Genomic DNA, 24,830 nt, shown 5'->3' on the forward strand with positions numbered 1-24,830 from the left:
GAAGGGGCTATTCACCTTCTCATGTCCAGACTGCATATGAATGGCACTTGCACAAAGCTGCTAAAGCTACTTTTGGCAAACTTTTCGCTCACAGACAATTGAACAAGTGGGTAGATGACAAAATATGTACTCGTGTTGTGATTTTAATACAAAATCAGCCTATCCCAGCTGAATTTGGACTGAAGGTAGGATACACTGTGGATTGGTCGCCTGCCGGATCACAGGGCAGATACAGACACAGCCATTCATATTCCCTCCTACGGACAATTTACAATGTAATGAAGCTAAGGTGAACATTTTTGGAATGCAGGAGGCAGGGATGCCACCACACCGGGATTTGGGTCAGGGTAGGGTGATAGAAAAACTGCAACTGGGCAACATGCAGTCTACAATCAGTGTTTCATATGTCCACTTTAAGTACATTTCAGCTATTTGCTCTACTGGAGTGCAGTGAGCCATGTATTTGTGTAATTGAACACATGGAGCCAAAAGGTACAATTTGATGTAAACTGCATAAGACATTGATTGAAAAGACCTGAAATTGGAAGTGACAAAACTAGAAAAAATCCCAACGTTTGAATTTTCATGGTACTAGTGTCAAGATAATAAAGCCAACCTAAAGATGCAAACAGTGAAAAGTGTATTTACAATCTATGCCGGCTATATGACATGCATGACAGGATGAGGGCGTGGTTTTCGTACAGTACAATTACCAATGATCCACAAAGAGCCAATCTGTTATTTTGGGCTTTTATACAACAAAATGACAACAACGTAAACGGTGATGTTTTCATTAGCTTTCAAGTCAGCCTTCATCTTGGCAACAGATCTTCATCAACGGTGGCGTTCACTTTTGTCACTTCAAACACGAACAAGAATTCTTGAGTCATCATCACCAGCGCGGTCTTCCGCTTTTACATAAAAAAAAAATCCACTATCATCTGCTAACTAGCCTCTCTTTCTATGTGTACGTTTCACAAACGTCTACCATAGCGCTTTTTTGGTGTTCCTTGTTTCCTTAAAAGGCGATAAGCGTCGGAGGCCACGCCCTCTCCGCGCGCTCGGAGAGAGGCGCGTGCACGGACTAACGTTCACTTCCAAATAAGGAAGTGAGTTCAACGAAAACCCGCAGAGGGGAAGGAGACGCAACCAGCCGGAGAGAGAGAGCGAATGCGAGAGAGGAAGAGAGAAAGGGGGTGGAATATGGCTGAATGCACGCCTCTTGGTCTGGATTAAACCATCCCTCTGGCGTTCCGTTAGGTTCAAACACAGCACCTGATTTGTTCTATCCATCCCTCATCTGAACCAAACAGTGAAAAGTGTATTTACAATCTATGCCGGCTATATGACATGCATGACAGGATGAGGGCGTGGTTTTCGTACAGTACAATTACCAATGATCCACAAAGAGCCAATCTGTTATTTTGGGCTTTTATACAACAAAATGACAACAACGTAAACGGTGATGTTTTCATTAGCTTTCAAGTCAGCCTTCATCTTGGCAACAGATCTTCATCAACGGTGGCGTTCACTTTTGTCACTTCAAACACGAACAAGAATTCTTGAGTCATCATCACCAGCGCGGTCTTCCGCTTTTACATAAAAAAAAAAATCCACTATCATCTGCTAACTAGCCTCTCTTTCTATGTGTACGTTTCACAAACGTCTACCATAGCGCTTTTTTGGTGTTCCTTGTTTCCTTAAAAGGCGATAAGCGTCGGAGGCCACGCCCTCTCCGCGCGCTCGGAGAGAGGCGCGTGCACGGACTAACGTTCACTTCCAAATAAGGAAGTGAGTTCAACGAAAACCCGCAGAGGGGAAGGAGACGCAACCAGCCGGAGAGAGAGAGCGAATGCGAGAGAGGAAGAGAGAAAGGGGGTGGAATATGGCTGAATGCACGCCTCTTGGTCTGGATTAAACCATCCCTCTGGCGTTCCGTTAGGTTCAAACACAGCACCTGATTTGTTCTATCCATCCCTCATCTGAACCGCTTGTCCTTGTTCGCTTAAAAAAAGTCGACCGCCGTCATCACTGTCAGACAAGCAAATAAAGGACTTGTTTTTTTAAATTGAATTTACCCGCTACAAATTCACAGCACCCTTTATGATGAGACTCAATATTTCGTATTCCTGCATTCGAATAAAAGAAGCTGACGTTTTATTTGACAGCCATCGTCACTGCCAATCATGGTTTTCTTAATTTAACCACGATTGAACTAAAAGAAAACCCATTCAGATCTGAATGGGTTGAACACAGAACACCTGGCTCAATATTGTGCATTTTGGGGAATTTATTAAAAACGGCGACCACAAACATTAAACGTATATTTTCACATTTATTACCTACACTAAATCCACGCCCACACACTATAAATCCGTTTTAGATATATAACGTAACATTTCCCTGTTCCAAATACTAAATGGAAAAAAATTGCAGTCGGATGTTGTTGTAGGGGTTACGCGCTCGTATACGTCGCTCACGCTTTCAGGCTCGCGCACGTCGGCGCGTTCACGCCGTTACCAGAGCGAGCGAGAGCAAGTCTTCATCTTCATCAGCGTCATCACCCTCAGAGCTCCATTCAATTCCTGGCCAGACGCTGACCAACTCAGAGCTACAACAATGGTACGTTTAACGACGCTTCACACACTATTTGAGGTGTTTTATGTACGGGGTTGAAAATGAAAAGAAGCCGTTTTAGTGAGATTAATTCAATGCGACCCCCATTTCCCCCCTTCAAAAAAGATAAAAGCTGTTTTAGCATCAAGCCCCATAGAGAGCGACGGAAGCTAGCTTTATCGTGACCCCTCCTTTCAAGTATGTTTTTAAGTCGTGTTAACCATCCAAAATTGCTTCCTGGAAAGCGTAGTATTCAAATGTTAAGATTTGGGTGCCCTTTTAAAACGTCCACGGCCTGAAACGACTGGCGCCATTTCGCTCATTTCCGTGATCCGTCCGACATTAAAGGTTTTTATTTTTATTTTTAACAAAGCCCATTGGCCGCACTGCGTCGCGTTTGTTCGGAAGAAAACGAGTTATCCCCGGTTGTCATGGCTGTGCTGCATCTTTGTGTTGTTCGGCCGCGGGGCTTGGCGATGTTTCGTGTCAGGCTGGCAGGTGCAGAGCGAGCGAGACGCCTGCGGCTAACAAAGCTAACGGTATTGTTAGCATGCTAAGCTAACGGGATGACATCCATTACGGCTGCGCGAGCTGTGATTTTTTTTTTTTTTTTGTGCTTTCTTTGTCTCATTTGACGCTAACTCGACTTTACGCGCTAGCCACAGACCTCCCAAAATGCTTCGCCAAGTGATATCGAGGACGGATGGAAATTAGATAAAATAAAATTCAAAGTCATGGCTAAACGCTTGAAAATCGAGCGTCGGTTTTTTTTGGTATAGGAAACTGGCGTCCACTGGTCATGGTCACATGTGCTGCATTCACGGCCCCACCCTGAATTTGGTGCAAAGAGCATCCTAGATTTAGTGCGTGATGTTAAACAACGCGAACCATTCAATCGCCTAATAAATATCAAATTCGAATTGTGTTTTCTCACCTATTCATTCCGTCGCATTGGAGATAGAAGCGAATGATGAAGCGTTATATAAACCGGTTTTAGCAGCGGAAGCTAAAAGGCCGCAGGGTCCGGATCCTCATTGCGCATCTTCCTTTTTTTTTTTTTTTCCTTTTGAGACGCAATCTGCACCGCCCTGCGAGCACGTCACGCCATTAGAGGCGACCACGACAAGTATGGCAAGCCGTTGGAGAATTTATTGCATATCCTTAACATTCAGGTAGTCATATTCGTAACGTCTTTGGTCCACACTAATTCCGTTTAGCTTATCATAATTGTAACGTGTGTTCATTTTGACAAATGCTCATTTTGTCACCAACCTGCTAGTAAAACTGGGGTGCTCAATTAACAGCTTTAGATTAATTTCAGCAGCCTAATAGCACAAATGCCAAGATTTTTTTTTCCTTATTTTTTTTTCTTTTACATTTTTGGAAGACAAGAAACAAATGATTTGTTAAACTATAGCCCACTAACCTTGATTTAATCTTTGTGGCTGATCATGATCTGGATGATTGAGACTGTACACAGACGTTAAAAAAAAAAACAAAAGTTTTTTTTTTCTTTGATTTTGTGACTTTTAGTCAAAAATGGCATAGGCATTTATGCTAATTGGTTAACAGTCTTCTACATGTGTACACATTGAGTATTCGTCAAAAAATATACACTTTTATGGAAAGCTGTTTGAGCGCTAAAGCAGTGTTTCCCAACCTTTATTGAGTCAAAGCACACATTTCACATTGGGAAATAGGATCCCACAGCACACCATTTAGCAAAACAATTCACAAAAATTCGCCACGCAGCTTAATTTTGTACCTTCTGTCCAGTGGAAGAGGATCTCATTGTTATGCCTGTTAGTATAGGTGGTTGGCATAGATAAATTTAACCTCAGTTTTCAGGTGCTTGGCTGTATGTTACTAGTTCGGCGCCTTTGTTCTACTAGTTCTGTTAACGACATTAAGTAAGACTAGTTGTCAACAGCTCTCAGTTGTACATGGAGTTGTTAAATTTTTTAACAGCGTAGGTTGCTGTGAAGCTTTAGGATTTATTCACAGCACATTCGTTTTCAGTCATAATTTAGTGCACTACTGTGATGTTAGGACCATTTAATTTCCCTGACTGAATAAATATTGTCTCATATTTGTACACTTAGTACAAGGTGGGCTGTGTAATATTGTTGGGAGTGAAGTATAATGATGAATACTCATTACATCTAATATGTCAAGTAAACTGTTGATCACAATTTTAGTGATTGTTGTGTTGCGTTTTGGTGACGTTGCCCAATGAAAAGGTGCCGGTTTGATAACGTCAGGGCATTTCTGGTCAACTGCCATTTTGTGTCACACCCTTCAAATGTCGGGATTGCAAATGCGGACTTGTCAGTTGGACTTTGCTCTCAACGCCAAGCGTCTCCAGGAGTCTGATTAGATTAGGAATTCAAATTTACTGCGGTTGCTTTGTGGTGCTGTTTGATAGCGGCTGCAGCAAAAACATAAAAGTCGTCGATGCCATGATGGCATCTGCGCAATGTAAGATTGTCATAAAAATGTCTCATCCAAATTATTTGATGTGAAAATCAACCGCTGAATTCTTGTGGATTGAAAGCTTTCTCGCTCTAAATTAAAATTGAAATGCAAAGAAAATACGTTGGCAACTTGCGAATCGCTTCATTTTGAATATTGAGCAGGACAAACCCAAAATGAAACCGCCTGCATGTGGCAAGTGGAAACTTCAGTTCAACTGACCACCAAGTAGTCTGAGCTCTTGATGTTGCGCACTTGGCCACACCCCTAAAAGGCGCACTCTTAACTAAAGAATACAATGCATCTTTATTTAATGTTTCAAGGTGTGTGACTTTTGTCTTAGCTACCATTCCAAAGTTCATTTCCCTACATTCTCTGTTGTGTGTGTGTGTGTGTACACATTATACAGTGTCGTGGTGGCCTGAGATGTACGTTTACATTATTCTATGTCCAAGCTTGTATCTCAAATCTTACCGTTGAATGACTAGAAACACAGTTAATCCATTAAAGCTACCCCCACACAAAAAAAAACACCCCCCCTTTTTTTTTTGACAAAATAAATTACACTTAACAGTATTGTGTGGAAAAACAAATTGTAACATTTGCTCTCCGCCTGGCAAACACAGACCATGTGAGCAGAAAACACAACTGCACCTCATACATTGTGATGTCGTTCCTTGTAGTTGTTCTGTGGGAAAGCAGCTTAATGGTGCATTAGTGTCACCTGTTGGTATTGCGCTTGTGCAATAAATAAAGTGCAAGGAAACCCATGTGAATTGATGATTGGATGGATGATGTGGAGTTGGCTGGCGCCATCAAGAGGTGGGGTTCTTAACTAGTAGTAGTACACGCCCATCTGAAGGCAGAAAATAGGTCAAGTGACAAATGGCCAATTCTTATCACGCTTTTATGAACGTGCGGGTTCCTTCCTGGTTAATAATTGCGCTATTTCAGACGCCTCGTTCCCACTTCCTTTTCCATCCTCAGTAAACATCAAGTATCAAATACAACTTTATTGTCAAATGTGCTGTACGTGTCGCATAAAATGACAAAATAACACAACACATAAAACAGACAGTCATGTCATCTTAACCACTTGAATGGAGGAATCATGAACGTGTTTGTGCTTCTCCACACTTGAATCTGTTTTCTTTTCCTGCCTTATTTCCTTTTTTTCTTTGTCCATTTGCTCTCCTGCCCCCCCCCCACTGATGCATACGCGCGCACGCTCTTTGGGGCGTCCTCCTCATGAGACTGCGTTTTCTCCGCAATGAATTGGCTTAAGCAAAGTCAGCAGATGCAGCGGCGTGAGTGGAGGGGAGCATATGGGACTCGTCAGCGGGCCAGACAGAGGTGCCATTGTGGGCCACTTCAACCCCCGCATGGCACGCCTTAGCTTAGCGCGGCTAGCATAGCCTCCTTCCTGACCTCTCCCGCATGGTCAGGCAATGAAAGTGGTGTCATTGTGTGAATGCTCTTCCCCTTTGTTGTGGTTATTGCTTGCTTCTCACTGGAGAAAAAAAAATGTAATGTTGAGTTTTAAGGTTAGGGTAGCACAGACATTTTTTCAGCTAACACACAAATATTAATGGTAATTTTTTGCTTTGTCACCAAATTAATAAAGCAACAATTTAGACTTTCTCTAGGCTAGTAGCATAATTGCCCAATTACTATTTTTTAAGTCATTTTCAGAAACCAAGAACACACTCAATAAATTGCTTCAATTCAACCTTGCTTTTGACTAAGATTCTGTATGAGACTCTATGGAAAAAGTTGTGACATCCTGCTTGAGTCGTGTCTTCTCGGCCGTCTGTCCCACAGCCAGCAGCCGGTGGTCATGGCCACACCTCAGCAGAGTCACATGCAGCCCTCGGGCTCTTGCTCGTCCTTTTTCCTCCCACTCTTGACTTTTTTGTGGGCCATGGAACACTGTGGCGATTGTTTGCTTTCCAGGCGCCGGCGCTTCCAAACGTCATTGTTTTCCTTGGCCATACATTTGCTGCCCAAAAGCACAGCAGAAACTTCAGATTCATTCATTTCATTCATTAATATATATTTTGGGGGGGGGGGGGCAAAAAAAAAGTGTACAAAAAAATGAAACAACAGCGCAAATGCATAAATAAACAAATTATGGTTACTCCCCTGGCAATGGACATGTGGGTCCATGTCACGCTCCCTTGCTCTTGATTTTTCGTATCCATTTCCCACCCTAATCACATCACATCACTTTACAATCAAACTCAATCACTGCTGAGCCATGCTGAAGCACTTTGACACAAGCTATACTCAGCTAAGTTACCTAGAGAAGCTTTAACTCGCACGAGACAAGTTTAACCCGAATCAACCATGCACAACGAATTGGTGCAAGATAAGGCTTGGCTCTCCGTAATGTAGCCGTTGAATAATACGGTGTGTGCTCTGCAAACAGCTTAAAGTGCACGCTGGCTAGCGATGGCTGGATATTACATCAGCGAATGAGTAAAAAAAAAACCTACCTTACGTGGTGTACAACCACAGCTTAAATAATGTGTGTGTGTTTTAAAATTGCAGGCAAGATTTGATTGTAGCCTCACTTCACTAATTCAGATTTTGTCATGTGACAGTCATCGTCTTTTTTTTGGAGGGTGAGGGCGGAGGCTGGCCGAACTTTGACTAGTACGACCCGCTAATGTGCCGTCCCCATGCAGGCCTCCGGTGTGAAAGTGACGGACGAAGTGATTGCCGTCTTCAACGACATGAAGGTGCGCAAGGCCCAGGCCAACGAGGAGGAGAAGCGAAAGAGGAAGAAGGCCATCCTCTTCTGCATGAGCAAGGATCTGAAGAACATCGTGCTGGACGACGGCAAGGAGATCTTGCTGGGCGACCTGGGCAACACTGTGCAGGACCCCTACCAGCACTTCGTCAAGATGCTGCCGCCCGACGACTGCCGCTACGCGCTCTACGATGCCACCTACGAGACCAAAGAGACCAAGAAGGAGGACTTGGTCTTCATCTTCTGGTGAGGCCTTTTCTCTGCCTGGAGGAAATATGGGTGAAGGTGCATGTGGGTGACTGAATTTCTAAACATAAATCCCCAAATTTCCCCAAAATAATTGCCCATATATGATGCATCCCCACATCTGGGACTTGCAGGGGATTTTAGGAACCCACCCAAGTCACGTCAACATGACACCAAGATGGCCACAAGTGACTGCTTTTGTTTACAAACACCATTCCAATAAAGTTGGGATGTTGTGTAAATAAATAAAAAAACGAGTACAGTGATTTGCAAATCATTTTCAACTTGTATTTAAATGTATACACCCCAAAAGACAAGATATATAATGTTCAAACTGAAAAGCGTTTTTTTGCAAATGATCTTTTACTTGGAATTTTATGGCTGCAACACATTTCCAAATAGCTGGGACAGAGTCATTTTTACGACTGTGTCGCCACACCGTGTCTTTTAGCAACATTCAATCAATGTTTGGGAACTGAGGACACTAACGGGTGAAGCTTTGTCGGTGGAATTCTTTCCCATTGTTTCTTGATGTACAGAGTGTGTTCAGCAGTCGGGGTGGGGGCGGCGGCTCCATTGTCAGCTTATACGCCTCGTAGTCCGCCACATATTTTCATTTGAGAGGCAGGTCTGGACTGCAGGCAGGTCAGTCTCGTAGCCGTACTCTTTTACCCCAAAGCCATGCGGGCGTAACAACTGTTAACATGGTCTTGCTGAAATAAGCAAATGGGCGTCCCATGAAAAAGTTGTGGCTTGGATGGCAGCGTATGTTTCACACGTGTAAATTATCCATGCCATGGGCATAACTTGACACTTACACAGCCCCATACCATCACAGATGTTGGCTTTTGCGTCCCTTACAGACCGGATGGTTCTTTTCCTTTATGACGTCCACAATTTCTAAACGTCATTTTAAATGTGGACTCGTCAGACCACAAAACACTTTCACGCTTTGCATCAGTCTTTGTTGAGTTCTGCCCCGGCGGTGATTCTGGCTGTCGATAAATGGCTTTTTTCTTTGCAGTTTTAAATTGCACTTGGATATATACTGACATTGGTTTTCTGAGCCCATGTTGATGTCGATTTTTAATGCAGTACGGCCTGAGGGGTCAAAGGTGATTCAGTGTTGGTTTTTGGCCTTACGTGCAGTGATTTCTCTAGACTCTCTGAACCTTTTGATGATGCTATGCACCGTAGATGATGACATCCCTACATTCCTTGCAATTGTACGTTGAGAAACATTGACTTTCAACTATTTGACTATTTTGTCACATAGTTTGTCATAAAGAGGTGCACCTCGCCTCATGTTAGCTTGTGAATGCCCTCGCACTTCAGGAAAGCTCCTGTTGTACCCGATCATGGCACCCACCTGTTCTCAGTTATGAGCATATTTCCCATTTTCCGTCTTTTTTGCCAACTGTCTCAGCTTTTCGGGAATGTGCTAAAGCCATAAAAATCTCTTTTGCTAAAAACAAAGTTGATCAGTGTGAACATTAAATACCTGGTTTTTGTGGCATATTCAATGAAATAGGTTGAGCCTGATTTGTAAATTATTGTATTCTGTTTTTACTCACGTTTGACACACTGTCCCAACTTTTCAGTTTTTTTAACTTTTAAGTTTAAGTGAGTTGAGTAGTGTAATTTAGAAAAGTTGATTTTTTTTTTTTTCCCCTGCCATCTTGTGCCACCTAAACCAAACCTTTTGGTCGCGACCGTCAATGTGCTTATTTTTTGGTGTTCATGGTAAGGCTTGGTGCTCTTTGCAATTTGAATGAGTATTTTCTTCGCGCAGGGCTCCTGATGGCGCCTCCCTGAAGAGCAAGATGATCTACGCCAGCTCAAAAGATGCCATCAAAAGAAAGTTCGAAGGTCAGTATTTGAAAACCAGCAAGCCAGCATGTGCTTTAGTTTGACTGGTGCAAGATGGAAGAACTTCAGTCAGGGATTCTCAAGCACATTGCAGTCTTTTGCCACGAAAAATTGTCAGATTTGACATGGGAAAGTATCCCAAACTGCTGCATTTGTTTATCTATGTCAGCAATATTTAGTGATGGGGAGAAATTGACTTCTCTTCCGCAGGATGGTAGAAGGTCCAGTGTCCCAGTCTACTTTGTGACCTTCATACAACAGAATAAGAGCAAACTGAGCAAGTAAATGTGTAAATACGTAGACGGGGCCCTGCTGCGTATAGTTTAAAAGCAAGTCATTGATGCTCACCAGCAATGTTGTGATTGCCATTTATTAGTTTCAACTTTTGCCAAAGTCATCCTAGAGTGTTACCGTTCAAAATAAATTTCTTAATGATCATTTGAATTTGGGGAAAAAAAGCACGGGCGGTGCACCTTCACAGCCTGTAAAAATTGTCAAGCCATGAACTGCTACATTATCTTTTGAATCCACATGTGGTAAAAGCCTCTTTGCCTTCTGCTACCAACCCAGGCTAAGCTTAGCTACGTCCCGACATGCGAAGATCCGCCTGGAATGGACGCTTGGCGACAACACCTGCACCTTGAGCAATTTCATAATTGACTCGCCGAGACGGAAAGTGTGACCCTGTTTTGGGTTATGAGGCGCTACATAACCACTTTAAGTCACAAAGTCAAGTGGCTGACTGTCAGACACTCATGATAACTAGTTGGCAAACTCGGAATCCTGCTTGAGAGTTTCGTCAGGTTTGACCGCAACGCTCGGTGTGCGCACATACTCAGGTGTTGCAACTGACGCTGTATCATCTTACTCGTCTGAGATGTGTGTGCTACCAAGTCAGACCTAAAAAAAAATATCGATGTAAAATTCCCCCCTCCTTGCTCTTACATCTTCACTCTGTGGTGCGCGCGCACTCGTGGCCAACAATGAGGCGCTGTACCGAATATGCAATTTCAAGGTGTAGACTTGGCTAGCTAGCTACCTGCATGTTACAAATGATGCAAACAAAGATGCTCAAGTTGTTAACCTGGGGTTGGTCGGCTCATCAATGCGCACCATTTTAGCCACGCCCAAAAATATCAGGAAAACAAAGTGGTGGAAACCAGTACTACATAGGTCTCGATCTTTATACAGTTTTAATTTTCTTTAGAGGAACGTGTGTGTGTGTGTGTGTGTGTGTGTGTGTGTGTGTGTGTGTGTGTGCGTGTGCGTGTGCGTGCGCGCGCGCGCGCAGATGTTAGCAGTTGGACGGATGTGCACACATCCCACCTATCATGTCTTCTTCTTTCCTTCCCATCAGGAATCAAGCACGAGTGGCAGGTTAACGGTTTGGAAGACCTGAAAGACCGGCACACGCTGGCGGAAAAGCTGGGTGGCACTTCAGTAGTCACCCTGGAGGGCTGCCCTATATAAATATCGGCCCTCGACCCCTTTCCCTCCCCCAAACCCCTTTCCCTCTTTTCTGGCTTCAGTGGAGGCCTATCAGACGCATCTGTCGGGTTTAGCTGTACGTTCCAGTGTGGTTTGGAGAAGGGCAATGAATAAAACCAGAAGAATCAGAACCAGCAGCTTGTGGGACTCTCTCGGGGTGGGATATTGCGGGTGGGCCTGGGAGGGGGTGCCAGCGACAGGTTCGCAAATAAAAGGTGATTGATTCCAATATCCAGACTGTCATTCCAGTTTAAGAATATGAACAAAACACAAAGGCGAAAATGAAAAGGTTCAATTGAGTGAAGGATGTTGTTGTGATGTTTAAAGATACGCCGGACGGGTTTGTCCCATTTTGAATGGGACACGCATCAACAAATGTTAGTTTTCCAACCATTCTGCTTTTTATTTCAACTATTTTTTTTTTTTTGCCAAACTTGTAACTTAAGTTTTGTAACTAGTTTAGATCAGGTTTAATGTTAAACTAATTCACACTCTGGATTGCACAAGACTTATCAAAACATTCTCTTGCTACATGATTATAGAAACTTTCTGTTTTGAACATGCAAAAATCCAAAACTTGAGTGGTTCCTTTTCTTTTTCCCTGTTCTGAAAATGGCATTTCATGTAGTTCACACATTCCTCGTACTTGTTTTTTTTTTTCCTCACCCAAACCAGCATCTCCTCATTGGGAAAAGACAAAATGTTGACGTTGTTAAGGTCTTGGTGGAGAGCGAAGTGTAAATGAAACACCGGTGGTCACATTTGAGACTGAATATTGAATGGTGGATGTTTTGTATCGTCTCCTATCTCTAATAAATAAATAAATTTAAAAAAAGCACTAAACTGACTGAGTTGGTATTTTTATACACCAAATTGCTCAAATCTCAGCTCATGAGATGAAGTCAGTGTTTAGCAGAATTTGATTCAAATAATTCTTTGTATCTAATATCTATCAAATCTAAATGACTTGAGGTGTAACAATCAATTGTCAGCTGTTGATCAGTGATCGTTTCGAGACATTGAACTTTTTTTTTTGTCCAAATCCTCATAACTTCAGCCTCTCAAAAATAAATATTGTCTCTCTGAAAGCAGACTGATCTTTTTGTCGAATCCAAGTATTTGCAAGTGTCTGCTTTTACTTTGCAAAACACCGATTAGCATTTTTGCTATTTTTCTGATGAATGTTAAGAACCAATCCAGTCACCGAATCTGAATTTGTTGCCATTTTCCTTACTGTCACGCATTATACATTCTTAAGTTTAAGAGCCGTACCTACAGTACCGCATTGGCTTACTCCAATGTGGCAGTAGTAATGGAGTACACACGACTGACTGGAAACACGATTTATTCCGCAACTACCAACAAGTGAATCTCGCGCATTACATAATTGAGCCAAAAACTTTAAGGTCAACGTGCCGCCAACAGCTCGTTTGCTGGGTTAGAGACATGGTCCTAGTGTCCGCTAAACTTTGGCATTTCAGTATTTTCTGAAAGCCCTGTGTAATAGAAAAGTGTTGCTTTGGCGCCATCTTGTGGCATTTTGGTCCCAAGGCGCTATGGTCAACCCCGCATGTTCGCGGTTTGGCATTCACAAAGTATTTTCCGTGTAGGATTTTTATTTTTCGTAACCCATCCTCTTTTATTCTCTGCTAAACGAACCTACTTACTGTTTTTGACGCAATCTGGTGCCACGACAAATGGTGGGGCAGTTAAAAATGAAACCCCACAAATTCTGCCCAACAACAAACAGCGGGATATTTTTAACTGTCCCCATAGAAATCACACACCATAATTTTTTTTTTTTTTTTTTGTCAATGTTGGTGTCAAAGAAATAATGAGGAAAGTTGAATGGTTCATTCACACCAAAATAGTACATTGCTCCCATGTTGTGGGATTTTGATGTCAAAGAAGAATGTTGAAATTAGTTAAATTTCATTTTGACAAAAGTAGGTCTTTGCCGCCATCTTGTGGCATCCATAAGCAATTTGTACATATGCATACAATACAGTACTGTATATATGGACATAAACATGCATATAGTTGTATGTATTTTGATAATGTGCGTATGTAAGGTCAGTATTTGAAAATGAGCAAGCCAACGTGCGCTTTAGTTTGGATGGTGCAAGATGGAAAAGCTTCAGTCAGGGACTCTCAAGCACAATGTAAATCCATCCATCCATTTTCTGATCATCTTATCCTTACAAGGGTCGCAGACGTGCTGGAGCCTATCCCAGTTGTCTTCGGTCATCAGCGGGGTACACCCTGGACTGGTTGCCAGCCAATTGCAGGGCACAACCATTTCGGACTCCAATCACACCTCGGGACAATTTGGAGTGTTCCATTAACCTACCATGCATGTTTTTGGAATGTGGAAGGAAACCGGAGTACCCCGAGAAAACCCATGCAGGCGCAGGGAGAGCATGCCAACTCCACACAGGAAGGCCGGAGCCAGAATCGAACCCGGTACCTCTGCACTGTGAGGCCGATGCGCTAACCAGTTGTTGGCGCCCATGTTGTAAGTCAACTCCTTATCCACACGAGGGCGCCACATCACCATTCAAACCATGCTCAACAGACGACTCCAGTGGTGTCATAAAAATCTATTTATTAAAATATATCAAGCATTTGTCCAAAAATAAAGTTAACATTCTGTCTGTCAAGCTCCTAACGTGTTTCTTTTCAGATGAAAAAAAAAATGAAATGGGTCCCGGAAGATGTGGAATCAACCCTTAGCTGTTTCCTCTGTAAAATAAGTAAATGGATAGAGACATGTACAAGAAGAATGTTTCTCACCTTGTAAAGATGTTAATACTGTACAGTGGAAAATATATATGGCGGTTGAGTAGGGTACACGCATATCGATGCTCAGGGTGAATTTGAGCTTCCGATCCGAATCAGCAAAGTGTCAAATCTCAAAATGTCTGAACGATTATCCTGGTCTGTTAAAAGTTGTTTTTTTTTTTTAATTCTCAAAACTGTCAGGGCTGACCTAGTAAATGTTCAACCTTTTCAATATTTCTAATGGAAAAATCATTGCTTTCATGTGATGTGAAACAGAATCATAAACTTCTTCACTATTTGAGATTGCAAATCATGATCTGTATGATCAAGAAGAGTTCAGCCGAAGTACGTACTCCGTGGTCGAAAAGTGACTTGGAACGCTAACCAATTAAGAAGTGTGATAATAGGACCGAATTTTAACATAAACCCTCTCTTGCATTCAAAGTCAGCAAGGGCCCAATTATTAGATGTCAAAAAGATGATCTCGAGCAATAATCTGGTGGCGTGGAGTTTTTTAAGAGTCATTCAAACCCCCGACATGCTCTCGAAACAGCCGGGGTTAACTATCATAGATATTAGAGCTGTTCAATGTTTATGATCGGGAATCTTTAGCTCAACACCGAGTTCATATGAGTTACAGACTCTGTGATTTTGTGATGTGAAATGGAAAGTCAGCCAATTAAGTGGACGATACACCTCCAGAAAATCGGGTCAGTTTGTCAAATGTCTCTACAAGATTATCCTGAGCAAGCTCCCTCGCTGCCCATCTTTAAAACTCATTTTCATTCTTCGTACAGCGAGTGTTGTTTTAAAATGCTCTATCAATACAATTATCTTGTGGCCTTGAGCGTGTTTTGAGTCATTTTCCCTCCCTGTTCTGTTGGAATAAAAATCATGCCCACAATTACTTCTTAGAGCAGTTATGCAACATATGCCGATTTCTTATCGTCATGTGTGGGCTCTCTCACATTTCAAAAATCAGTTACGTTGTTACAACTGGGTATGCGTGTACCCCCTGCTTATAATAATAATAATAATACATTTTATTTGAAGTGCCTTTCACAACACCCAAGGACGGGTGTTATTTTCCAAACAAGTTATGCTCGGACACGTCAGTCCTGTGAGCAGTCCAAATGATTTCCGTGCAGCCAGTAGCAAATCTGCGCGAACTTGAGCGGAGTGATGCGCACGGCCACGTTGTAGTCGCGGTTCTCTCCGTCCACCTCCAGCCACTGGTGCCCCGAGAAGATCCCGATGACCTTCCTTTCCCAGCGTTCCAAGGAATTGTCCCACACCCGGCCGTACACGCCCGATCCGCTGGCCCCCGGCCGGGCGTCACAGTGCTGGTAGATCAGGTCGCTGGACTCTTCTTCCACCGGGCAAAAGCGGTAGACCAGCTCTCCGGGTCGGTCGCTGTCGAAACCCGAGAAGTGTATGCGGCGGCCCGCCAGGCCGTCTGGGGACGGCGCCACGGCCAGCCGCATGAAGGCCCGCCGGTGGGGCCAGCGCAACTCCAGAAGCGCATAGTCGAAGTCCATGCTGAGGTCTTGAGGGCCTTGGATCCACCCCTTGGGGACCCGGGTGCGCCTCACCCGCACCCAGCGCACCATGGGCTTCTTTCCAGACGAGTGTTCCGCTGCAGTCGCGTTAACAGACGGCGGGATGAGGAAGCCCACCCGGAGCTTGCGTGCCCCCTTGACGTAATCCTTGCCGTCGTGGAGGCAGTGGGCGGCGGTCAGGACGTGCCAGCGGGACACCAGGACGCCGGTGCAGCCCGTGGAGATGCGTACGGCCGCCGAGAATGGGTAGTCCAACAGGAAGTTGTCACCCTGGATGCTGAAGCGGCCGTCGGCGCCGTAGATCTGGCGCCTCAGGCGCCGCCGTCCGATCCTGCGGCTGGGTGATGAGTCGACGAGACCGGCGCCCTCTTCCTCCACGTCCACGGTGGTCAGCGTGCGAGAGCCGTCCCAGTAGAGGGTCTCGAAGGCCAAGTTGTCAGCGGCCTGGTGACCCGGTAGTCTTCCTGCGCGGTGGAAGCAGCTCGAGTTGCAGTGGGTGGTCAAGTCCAGATGAGGGTGGGCGCTGAAGCGGGAGCGCAGGAGAGGTGTCGGACGGTGGGGGACCAGGGTGGGGACCAGGGGGCGTATAGGGGGACGGTCCGGAGTCTCAAGGGAGGACGCGAAGAGAAGGAACATCAGGAGGAGAAGAAGAGCTGGTAGGCGAGAGCTGGCACGCTCACTCATGGTGCTGCTGGAACCACGCTGTCAACATACACGCACACACACACTAGTGTCAGTCCTTCCTCCAATCATTCTACACATTCACAGAGGAACAACAAGGGTGCTGCATACCAATCGATCGACATATACTGAGCTTGGTAAGAAACCAAACCCTTCATCTTGAGCCTTGGGGTTACCTAATTAGGGTTAGAGTTAATGGGTCGGGGTAGAAAACCGAGCCCTTCATACTGAGGGTTACCTACCTACCTTCCTATCATAGTTAGAGTTATGGTTAGTAGGGTTAGGTTCAAGTTACCTGCCGACTTACCCGGGTTTAACCCTTTCAGGGACATCGGTCACCACAATGGACAGTTTATGTTATCAGGTTATCATTATTTGTGGATAAAAGGGTTAAAGTTAGGATTACCGACCTACCTACTCACCTGCCTACCCAAAACACCCAGCATAACCCTTACACGCCAAACCAACCATCCCCAAATAACCTACCCTAGGTCCTCACAATGTTCCCAAACTATAGAGTCAAATCAAGTGTAAAGGCTCCAGAAGCCGCATTAACAACGTCCCGCTTTGTCCATGTGCTACAGATTATCTGAGTAAAATAGGATTTCAAGACAAATACCCAATACGCAGCACTTTTATGGACGCGTGTTTGCATTCCAAAAAAAAAAAACCCACCGAGGAAGTCAAGAAACCTCAAAACAAGCTGTTTCTTTAAAAAGAACACAAAAGAATGCCCGATGCCTCGTCTAGAGCAACGCTTGTCAAATTCACGGCATCCCCTGGAACTCCTTGGTTACTTCACTCCACCAGGTTCAAAATCTGAGACATGTCCGCAGTGTGGGTTTGTCTGATGGATTAACAAGCAGACATTGCTCATGTTGAAGTGGCCTGAGGCACTTGTGCTATGTACGGCCAAGGTGTGGCTAAGTGAAACCAGACAGGTTGAGACAAGGTGGCAAAAAAAAAATAACATTTCTCACCATGTGTACGGGTGTGGCCTACGCACGCGCACAAATGACTTCTCAGGTTTACACTTTTCATACACAAAAAAGACCCTCCTGTGAAATCCTAAAAAAGTTGGGCCATGAATGCATAACCCGAAAAAACAACAAACTGATCCAATCCAAATCAAGCCTGAGCCAACAGTGGACACTAAATTCCTTCTTTTGTTGGAGAGAGACAGAGAGAGAGAGAGAGAGAGAGAGAGAGAGAGAGAGAGAGAGAGAGAGAGAGAAAGCAAACAAGTCAAGTTTTGTTTGAAAGACTGCGTTCTTCTTCCACTCATTGTTAGATGAACGCTACATGCAAATTCTGCCAAAAACAACCCAGTCAGAATTTTTTCAAAAATCATTCTTTTTGCACATCTGCTCCTAATACACGATATTACACTCCACTAGTGCACGTGGAATTCACGTACTCAACTACTGCACTACGGTAGTGTAGCTCATTTCATAAATAGAGGAATGTATTATTTTTTTAACCGCTTGAACACCTCAATTTCCCTTCTGGGAATTAATTTAAAGGAGCTCTAGATTCGATTTTATATACAGTACAGTATATGTTTAGCCGTGCGTCTTGACGAGCGAAAGCGAGAGAGATAAACGCATTTTAATTCTTCTGAATGTCCCGTATGAATATAGAAAATTAAAGCCCCCCCCCCCAAAAAAAATCGACCTTGTTTTTACTTTTTTTAAAATGTGTTGGTTATTTCTGTATTATGAATACAAGTGTGGAATATTGCCATCTATCTATCTGTCTGTCTGTAACGTTCAGGTGTGCATGTAAAAATTCATATTTATCAACGTCTAATGAACGTGCAACTTCCAAGGTGTCGTTTGTCCTTCAAAAGACAGGTAGGTATTAAAAAAAATAAAGGAAAACTATATAGTGCAATGTATATTACCTGATTTATGAATATGTGCCGTCCGTGTTTACATCCATGACTGGTTGTCCTTTGGATTGCATGCATGTGACGAGTAGGCTGTGGGTGGCTTGCCGGCAGTGAGGCAGCCGGTGCGGAGTAGTTGAGTGGCTTCCTCTGCGGGTCCGTCCGTCCTGCTGAGCCAAGGCGAGTGTGGCAAATGATTCTTCTCCCAAGCCCGCACCCACCGGCACGCACGAGCTCCACTCGTGCGTGGAGTCAGGAAGCTTCGGTAGCGCCTCACGCCGCGCGCCTGCCCGTGGTCCTAGCGCCGACAGGCTTGCAAATGAAGCCTCTGTCTTGAAAAATGTTGTAGCTGTACTTTTATTTTTTGATAGTGGCTTTTTTGTCTTTTCAAGAACAAAATGTTTAATATTAGAAGAGAATGAAATTGTATTTTTAAATTCACTGGATAAAATCCTTCCGCCGTTTGTTAAATTTGGACAGAAATATATTTTTAAGACTATTTTGGAAAGAAATATTTTTTTTCGTTGTTCAAGTTGAAGCAAATTGACAAAAGACATCTCCAATTTCTGTGAAATGAGTCAAACTATTTAGATGGATGGATAGATAAATTAACACAAATCAAGCAATTAAGAGGATCATTGGGGAACAAAACAAACTTTATTGAAAGAATTTTAATGATAAAATGAAACCTAATCATAAATAAACCCAGACAATTCCCCCCCAAATATTTTTTGTACAAAAACAGAAAAAAAGAAAATGTTCACATAAATATAAAATTATGTAACATGTTTTCTGAACAAGAATTAACAAGTGTAGAACTTGTTAATTCTTTTTAATTTTTAATTAAAAATTTAATTAAAAAAATTAAATTAAAAAAAGAATAATTACAAGCACAAACTCTTGAACTTTAATTTACATGTTCTTTACCAAGATTTAATCTTAACACTTCAAATACACATCAAACTCAGATTAAAAACAGAGGTGGGTTACATAATCCATCCATCCTACATTTCTAATCCATTTATCTGCACAAGGGCCAAGCTGGAGCCTATCCCAGCTGTCTTTGGGCAGTAGGCGGGGTACACCCTCAACTGGTTGTCAGCCAATCGAAGGATGGTCACCTCACTTGACCTTGGTCTTCAGCTCCCCTTGGAACATGTGTGTGAACGTGTGGGGAAACCAAGGAATTTAGTACGCGCCCCTCGGACGCTCCTGAAGGGCCGGGATGGCGCCGGACAAACGAGAGCGCCCGGTCACGGCGATGTAGCATGCAGGAATGTCAACGTGTCTCAAGACAAGAACACGTGTCAGGATTGGCGCAATACCGACCTTGTTGTACTGTACCACACACTTACATCAACACACAACGACTCTTACACACAATGATTCTCATATACTCTTTTTCTGGCACAAACACCACACACCCAACAATCCATCTGCTCACTCACTCACTCACTCACTCACTCACTCACTCACTCACTCACGCAAGAAGGTGAGGCCAAGACAACATGCTGGTCATTGTCCTCCCTGGTGCTTTCCATAAAGTTGTTTGACATTTATTGGACATCCAACTAAGCGCACTGGATTGTCCTGCTCGTAAGGACAAAGCGCATGCGTGTGCACAGCCCTCAAGATGGATGTCCAGGATGCCAAATAAAGACTTAAAGGGCTTTCCATACAAATTGCATGCAGATGAATTTTCCTTGTAATGCTGACAGTTCAGTCAAGATCAACACGTGGCCGCAATTAACACCCTCATGCTTCAGTTGCCTTATTGCTAGTCCCAGTTGAATGTTTTTATTAAGTACAATTTTATGGAGGGGTGTTTTGCTCAAAAAAAAACACAAGGGGTGGGGGGTTGCTGGAACGAATTAAAGGCATTTCCATTTATTTCAGTAGGGAGAGATGATTTGAGACATGATCGCTTTGAGTTGCGAGCGTCAACACAGAATTAATTAAGAGTCATATGTCAATGTAAAACTATGTTGACTGCACGCTGTGTCGTGGCTGATGGCTGTAATTGCAAATTGTAATCTTTTCTGCTGTAACCGCTTTACACGAATAATCAGGCCAACACGTGCACACACAAACACACAGTGAATGGTGACATCCATCCATTTTGCACACCGTTTGATCCTTGCGAGAGGTGCTGGAGCCTATCCCAGCTGACTTGGGGCAGTAGCTGTGATACACACTGAGCTGGTTACCAGCCAATCGCAGGACACATATAAACAAATAACAATCAGCATTCCGTAGAAAACCCATGCAGGCTCGGTGAGAACAAATTTCCAAAAATAAGGCCAGGGCTGGAATCGACCCTGCACCTCTGCACTGTGAGGCGGACGTGCCCACCGGTCTTTCACCGTGCTGCTGAATAGTGATTTTACAACTGAAAACAAACCCACTCAGAAAACGAATTACAGTGGCACCTCTACTTACGAACGTCCCTTCATACGACATTTTCAAGTTACGAAACGTCTCAACAGGAAAATATTGCCTCTTGTTCCGAAAGAAATTTCAAGATACCAAAGGTAAAAATACAGTATGAGCTGTTACTAGCAGCTCCGAGTTTCCTAAACGCAACACAGCTATAGCTGCTCTGCCATTGGCTATTACCGATCATCATCCTGGCCTCCCATTGGCTAAGAGGTACCGTTTGTTCCAGAACCAATTAATTTCGTCAGCAGAGGCACGCTCTAGAAGTACCTAAATTAAAAAAAAAAAAAACAAAAAACAAAAACAAAATTATCAATTGCTATTACGAAAATATCCCCAAATTATTACAATCCTGGTGGTTAACTGGCGATATGGAAAGAAAACCGACTGGACTTATGTGTGTCGTTGGTTTGAATAATTATTTAGTGTGGTTAATGACCAACAGCCGTTGTCTGCCGAATGAGTCATTGGCAAGCAGGTGAATGAAACAGCAAAAAAAAAAAAAAAAAAAAAAAAAATCAACATATCGCCGAGGTCTCCGGCCGTCTGTCAGACAGTATTTGTCTGCGAGTCCTCGCTCACACTTTCCAGCATGATTCATCGGAGAAAGTAAGGAAACACTGCGACGCGTTCACCTTACAAAAGCAACAGCTGTCAAGTTCACAAAAGCGGCCCCCGTTCGAGCAGCGCACGAAAAAGCCGCCACGGAAACTAAACGTCAGCTTGTTTGACTTTCTGGAGGGGTGATTCCTTCCTCTCATGACTGGTAGCCCAGTTTGTCGAGTCTGCAGGATTCCACGACGATGAGACGACTTCAGAAAAATGGCACGGCTCACCAATATGCAAAAATGGCTTCAAATTCATATCCACTGAAATAATGACCATCGCATGTCAGTGATTTGACAAATGTGCAAAACGTGCGCCCCTGTACTCGAACACGTTGCCTCTTTTGTGTCATTTGAATCGCTACACGGGTTACTTGAACCTTGTGGAATCTGGGCCAGTGTTTCTCAAAGTGAAGGGTTGCTTAGATGCCCCCCAAAATTTAATATTCTACATATTTTTAAGTGCATTCCTACGATATAGATGGTGCCACTGGTAAAAAAAACAAAACAAAACAAAAACAAAACATAAAATATTGATTAAAAAAGACATTCCGCCCTTAGCTTTGGGTCAGTTAAAAACGCTGACATGATTGTGACATTCATTTTTTGAAACAAAAGGAATAATTACAAGAATACTTTTTATTTTTTGTTAAGATAGAGATTATTTCTAAAAAAGAATTGAGGCATCGTTCGAGGAAAAAATTTGACAATTCACTTGTTAAAATGTGACTTTCTTTCCTTGTTAAACTTTGACTTTAACCCTTTCAGGGACAGCGATTACTACAGTGGACGGCGGATCATGTTATCAGGTTACAGGGTGCATGAAAGGGTTAATATCATTATGTTTCAACTTTTTATAGGGGGGGAAAATAAGATATTGTTTGATCCTGACAAGATATGTCTTTGTTCTTGTAATGATAACATGATTCTCATAACATTTGTGATTGTAATATTACAATTGCTTTTCCCAATAGTAGGAAACGTTTTCTTCCAATGACATTTAACGAGTTCATGTCATTATGTTAAGATGGTGTCTGGATGAAAAGGTGGTCTTTGGAAATTTTTGTACTCTATATGGGGTCTCTGGATCCAAAATGTGAAGCTATGTGCTTCCTCCAATGAGCTCCAGGAAGGCGGTGACCAAGCAGCATTTTGGACCAACTGGAGATGCTTGAGGGAGGACTGGCTGAATTCAAAACAAAGTGCATTATAGTAATCAAGTTGCGATGTCACCAAGGCATGGATTACTGTTTCCGAGTGCTGTTGTGAAAGGAGAGAATTCACTTTAGCCAGCTGCCTAAGATTGAAAAAAACAAACAAAAAAATGATTTATCAACAGGACCATATTGCCGGTCCAATTCAAAACCCAAATTTGAGACAGTTGGCTTTAGAGCGAGCCCAAGTCAACAGGGTGAAATGTACTGGGACCAAGGAGGCAGAATACTGTAGTCCATTGTATATAACGCTGCCGCCAGACCCAACAAAACGAGACATACATAGTCTCCAGTGCCATTACCCAGGAGGATATCATTAAAAACCCGTAACAGGGCTGACTTACCCTTACTCAGGACCCAAAGCATCCAGCTATTTATAGAGCAGTCGCATCATTTTAAAATCTATTCCACAGCTGACGTGAAGCCAGTGTAAAGCCTTTAAGACTGGAATCATATGTTCTGGTCACAACCTGAGCTTCAGCGTACTGAATGAGCTGCAGCTGTTTGATGCTCTTTTAGAAACCTCCTGGGCTGTTTGAAGTTTCACACGGCTTGTTTGACCGTGAAGCCAATTATCAGATTAAAGCGTGTGAGCGAAAAGGCTTGCGATCCCGTTCAGAAATCCTACTTTGCTGAGAGAAAGTGTTACGGGGGCCGGGGGTTGGGTGGGGGGGCTCTCGCAGCATGATGGCAAGTCTACATGCCCACCTTGCATGCCTCCGTGTACCCATGTGGAACGTGCACACTGTTGCACCTTCGATAAGTTGACTTGCGCTCAACCTTTAAAGCCAAGGACATGAGGGAAAAAAAATTAAAAATCACAGAACACCACCAAACAAAAATGTAACACAATGTACAGGAACTGGAATAATGATGATCCCATCTCAAATGACTCGTAAACGCAATGAAATGTGGGCCTGTTTAGCTGAACACTTCACTCTTATTCTGTCATCACTGGACCTTCTGCCGGCGGCCCGGTGTCGACTGGGTTGCGCGTCGGCCTTACAGTGGAGAGGTACAGGGTTCGATTCTGGCTCCGGCCTTCCTGCGTGGAGTTTGCATGTTCTCCCTGTGCCTGCGTGGGTTTTTTCCGGGTACTCCGGTTTCCTTCCACATTCCAAAAACATGCGTGGCAGGTTAATGGAACACTATAAATTGTCCCAAGGTGTCAGCGTGAGCCTGAATCGTTGCTTGTCTATGTGTGCCCTGCGATTGGCTGGCAACCAGTTCAGGGTGTCCCCCGACTACTGCCCGAAGACAGCTGGGACAAGCTCTAGCACCCCTACGACTCTTGTGAGAATAATCAGATCGGAAAATGGATGGATGGATGGATGGATGGATTGGACCTTCTACCATCCAGTGGAAGGACATTGAAATGTTCTGCTTGTCACCATACATTGCTGGCATAGATAGATGAAGAAAGCTACTTTATTTATAAATGATTCATAATTTTCAAATCAATTAGGGGAAATGGGATCATTTCCCATACATTGGTTGGAATAAAAGTAACCGAATTCTTGACGAATAAAAATATCCCCCCAACACCCCACACAGCCCCCGCAGCACGTGCGCTCCTGTTTTATGTCTTTTTCCATCCCGCCTCTCCAGTAGTCATCACACTCATCCGTTTGTGTCTGCAAAAGGGATAATTTTTTTTTTTCCATATTTGCGAGCATGTGTTTTTGTCGCGGTGGACAAATAATGGTCGAGGGGCTGGAGTGGGGAAAGGAGGCGCTAGTGGAGGGGGCACTGCTCACCCTCAGCTGATGAAGAAACGTGACGCCTCCAGTCCCCGGTCCTCCTGCGGGGCCTTGTGGGTATTCCGCCGCAACCGTTCATGATGTCATTCCAGTCGGGCTGCACACACTTGGAGGAGCAAAATGGAAAAAAAAAAAAAAAAAACTTAACAAAAACAGAAGCGAGGAATGCAAACTAAATGACTGCGTGGAAATCTATTAAGGACAGAAGCGAAGTGTGTGTCATCACATCTCAGACGAGGTGTCTGAATTTGGAACAGCACCAAAACTGCAACGGTGTGTCTCTGCACTGACTTGACTTATCGGCAAGATCAACTGGAAACATGGCGGGGCATTACAAGGACAAGAACAACCTTGAAGAGGACCTACAGGGTGTTTGGAACGTCAATGTGCATCAACATGTTTATCCATAGACAAGTTTCAGTCCAAAATATATATATATATATATATATATATATATATATAT

The 24,830-nt window shown here is 43.5% G+C and overlaps 2 protein-coding genes across 2 annotated transcripts; one reads left to right on the forward strand and one right to left on the reverse strand.

Moving 5' to 3' along the window:
- The first annotated feature begins 2,492 nt into the window (after nucleotides 1-2,492).
- cfl1 (cofilin 1) lies at nucleotides 2,493-12,281 on the forward strand. The gene is made up of 4 exons (XM_019871191.1): nucleotides 2,493-2,622; nucleotides 7,776-8,086; nucleotides 9,879-9,955; nucleotides 11,313-12,281. The coding sequence occupies exons 1-4, from the start codon at nucleotides 2,620-2,622 to the stop codon at nucleotides 11,423-11,425; spliced, it is 504 nt and encodes a 167-aa protein (XP_019726750.1). The 5' UTR covers nucleotides 2,493-2,619; the 3' UTR covers nucleotides 11,426-12,281.
- A 1,747-nt stretch (nucleotides 12,282-14,028) lies between these two features.
- Nucleotides 14,029-18,586, reverse strand: prss23 (serine protease 23). The gene is made up of 3 exons (XM_019871188.1): nucleotides 18,368-18,586; nucleotides 15,298-16,485; nucleotides 14,029-15,247 (listed from the first exon to the last, which is right to left on the reverse strand). Exons 1-2 carry the CDS (start codon nucleotides 18,431-18,433, stop codon nucleotides 15,337-15,339), a joined length of 1,215 nt encoding a protein of 404 aa, XP_019726747.1. The 5' UTR covers nucleotides 18,434-18,586; the 3' UTR covers nucleotides 14,029-15,247; nucleotides 15,298-15,336.
- Nucleotides 18,587-24,830: the final 6,244 nt, after the last annotated feature.

The sequence above is a fragment of the Hippocampus comes genome, unplaced genomic scaffold (assembly GCF_001891065.2).
Source record: "Hippocampus comes isolate QL1 unplaced genomic scaffold, H_comes_QL1_v1.1 scaffold83, whole genome shotgun sequence".
Classification (NCBI taxonomy): Eukaryota; Metazoa; Chordata; class Actinopteri; order Syngnathiformes; family Syngnathidae; genus Hippocampus; species Hippocampus comes.

Bases quoted from the DNA above. Each gene is read 5' to 3' on its own strand.
- cfl1 (XM_019871191.1), top strand. The intron at 8,087-9,878 runs GTGAGGCCTTTT...TTCTTCGCGCAG, and splicing joins GACTTGGTCTTCATCTTCTG to GGCTCCTGATGGCGCCTCCC. The intron at 9,956-11,312 runs GTCAGTATTTGA...CCTTCCCATCAG, and splicing joins CATCAAAAGAAAGTTCGAAG to GAATCAAGCACGAGTGGCAG.
- prss23 (XM_019871188.1), bottom strand. From the start codon at position 18,433: ATGCATGCAATCCAAAGGACAACCAGTCATGGATGTAAACACGGACGG. The intron at 16,486-18,367 runs GTAATATACATT...GTATGTTGACAG, and splicing joins GGCACATATTCATAAATCAG to CGTGGTTCCAGCAGCACCAT.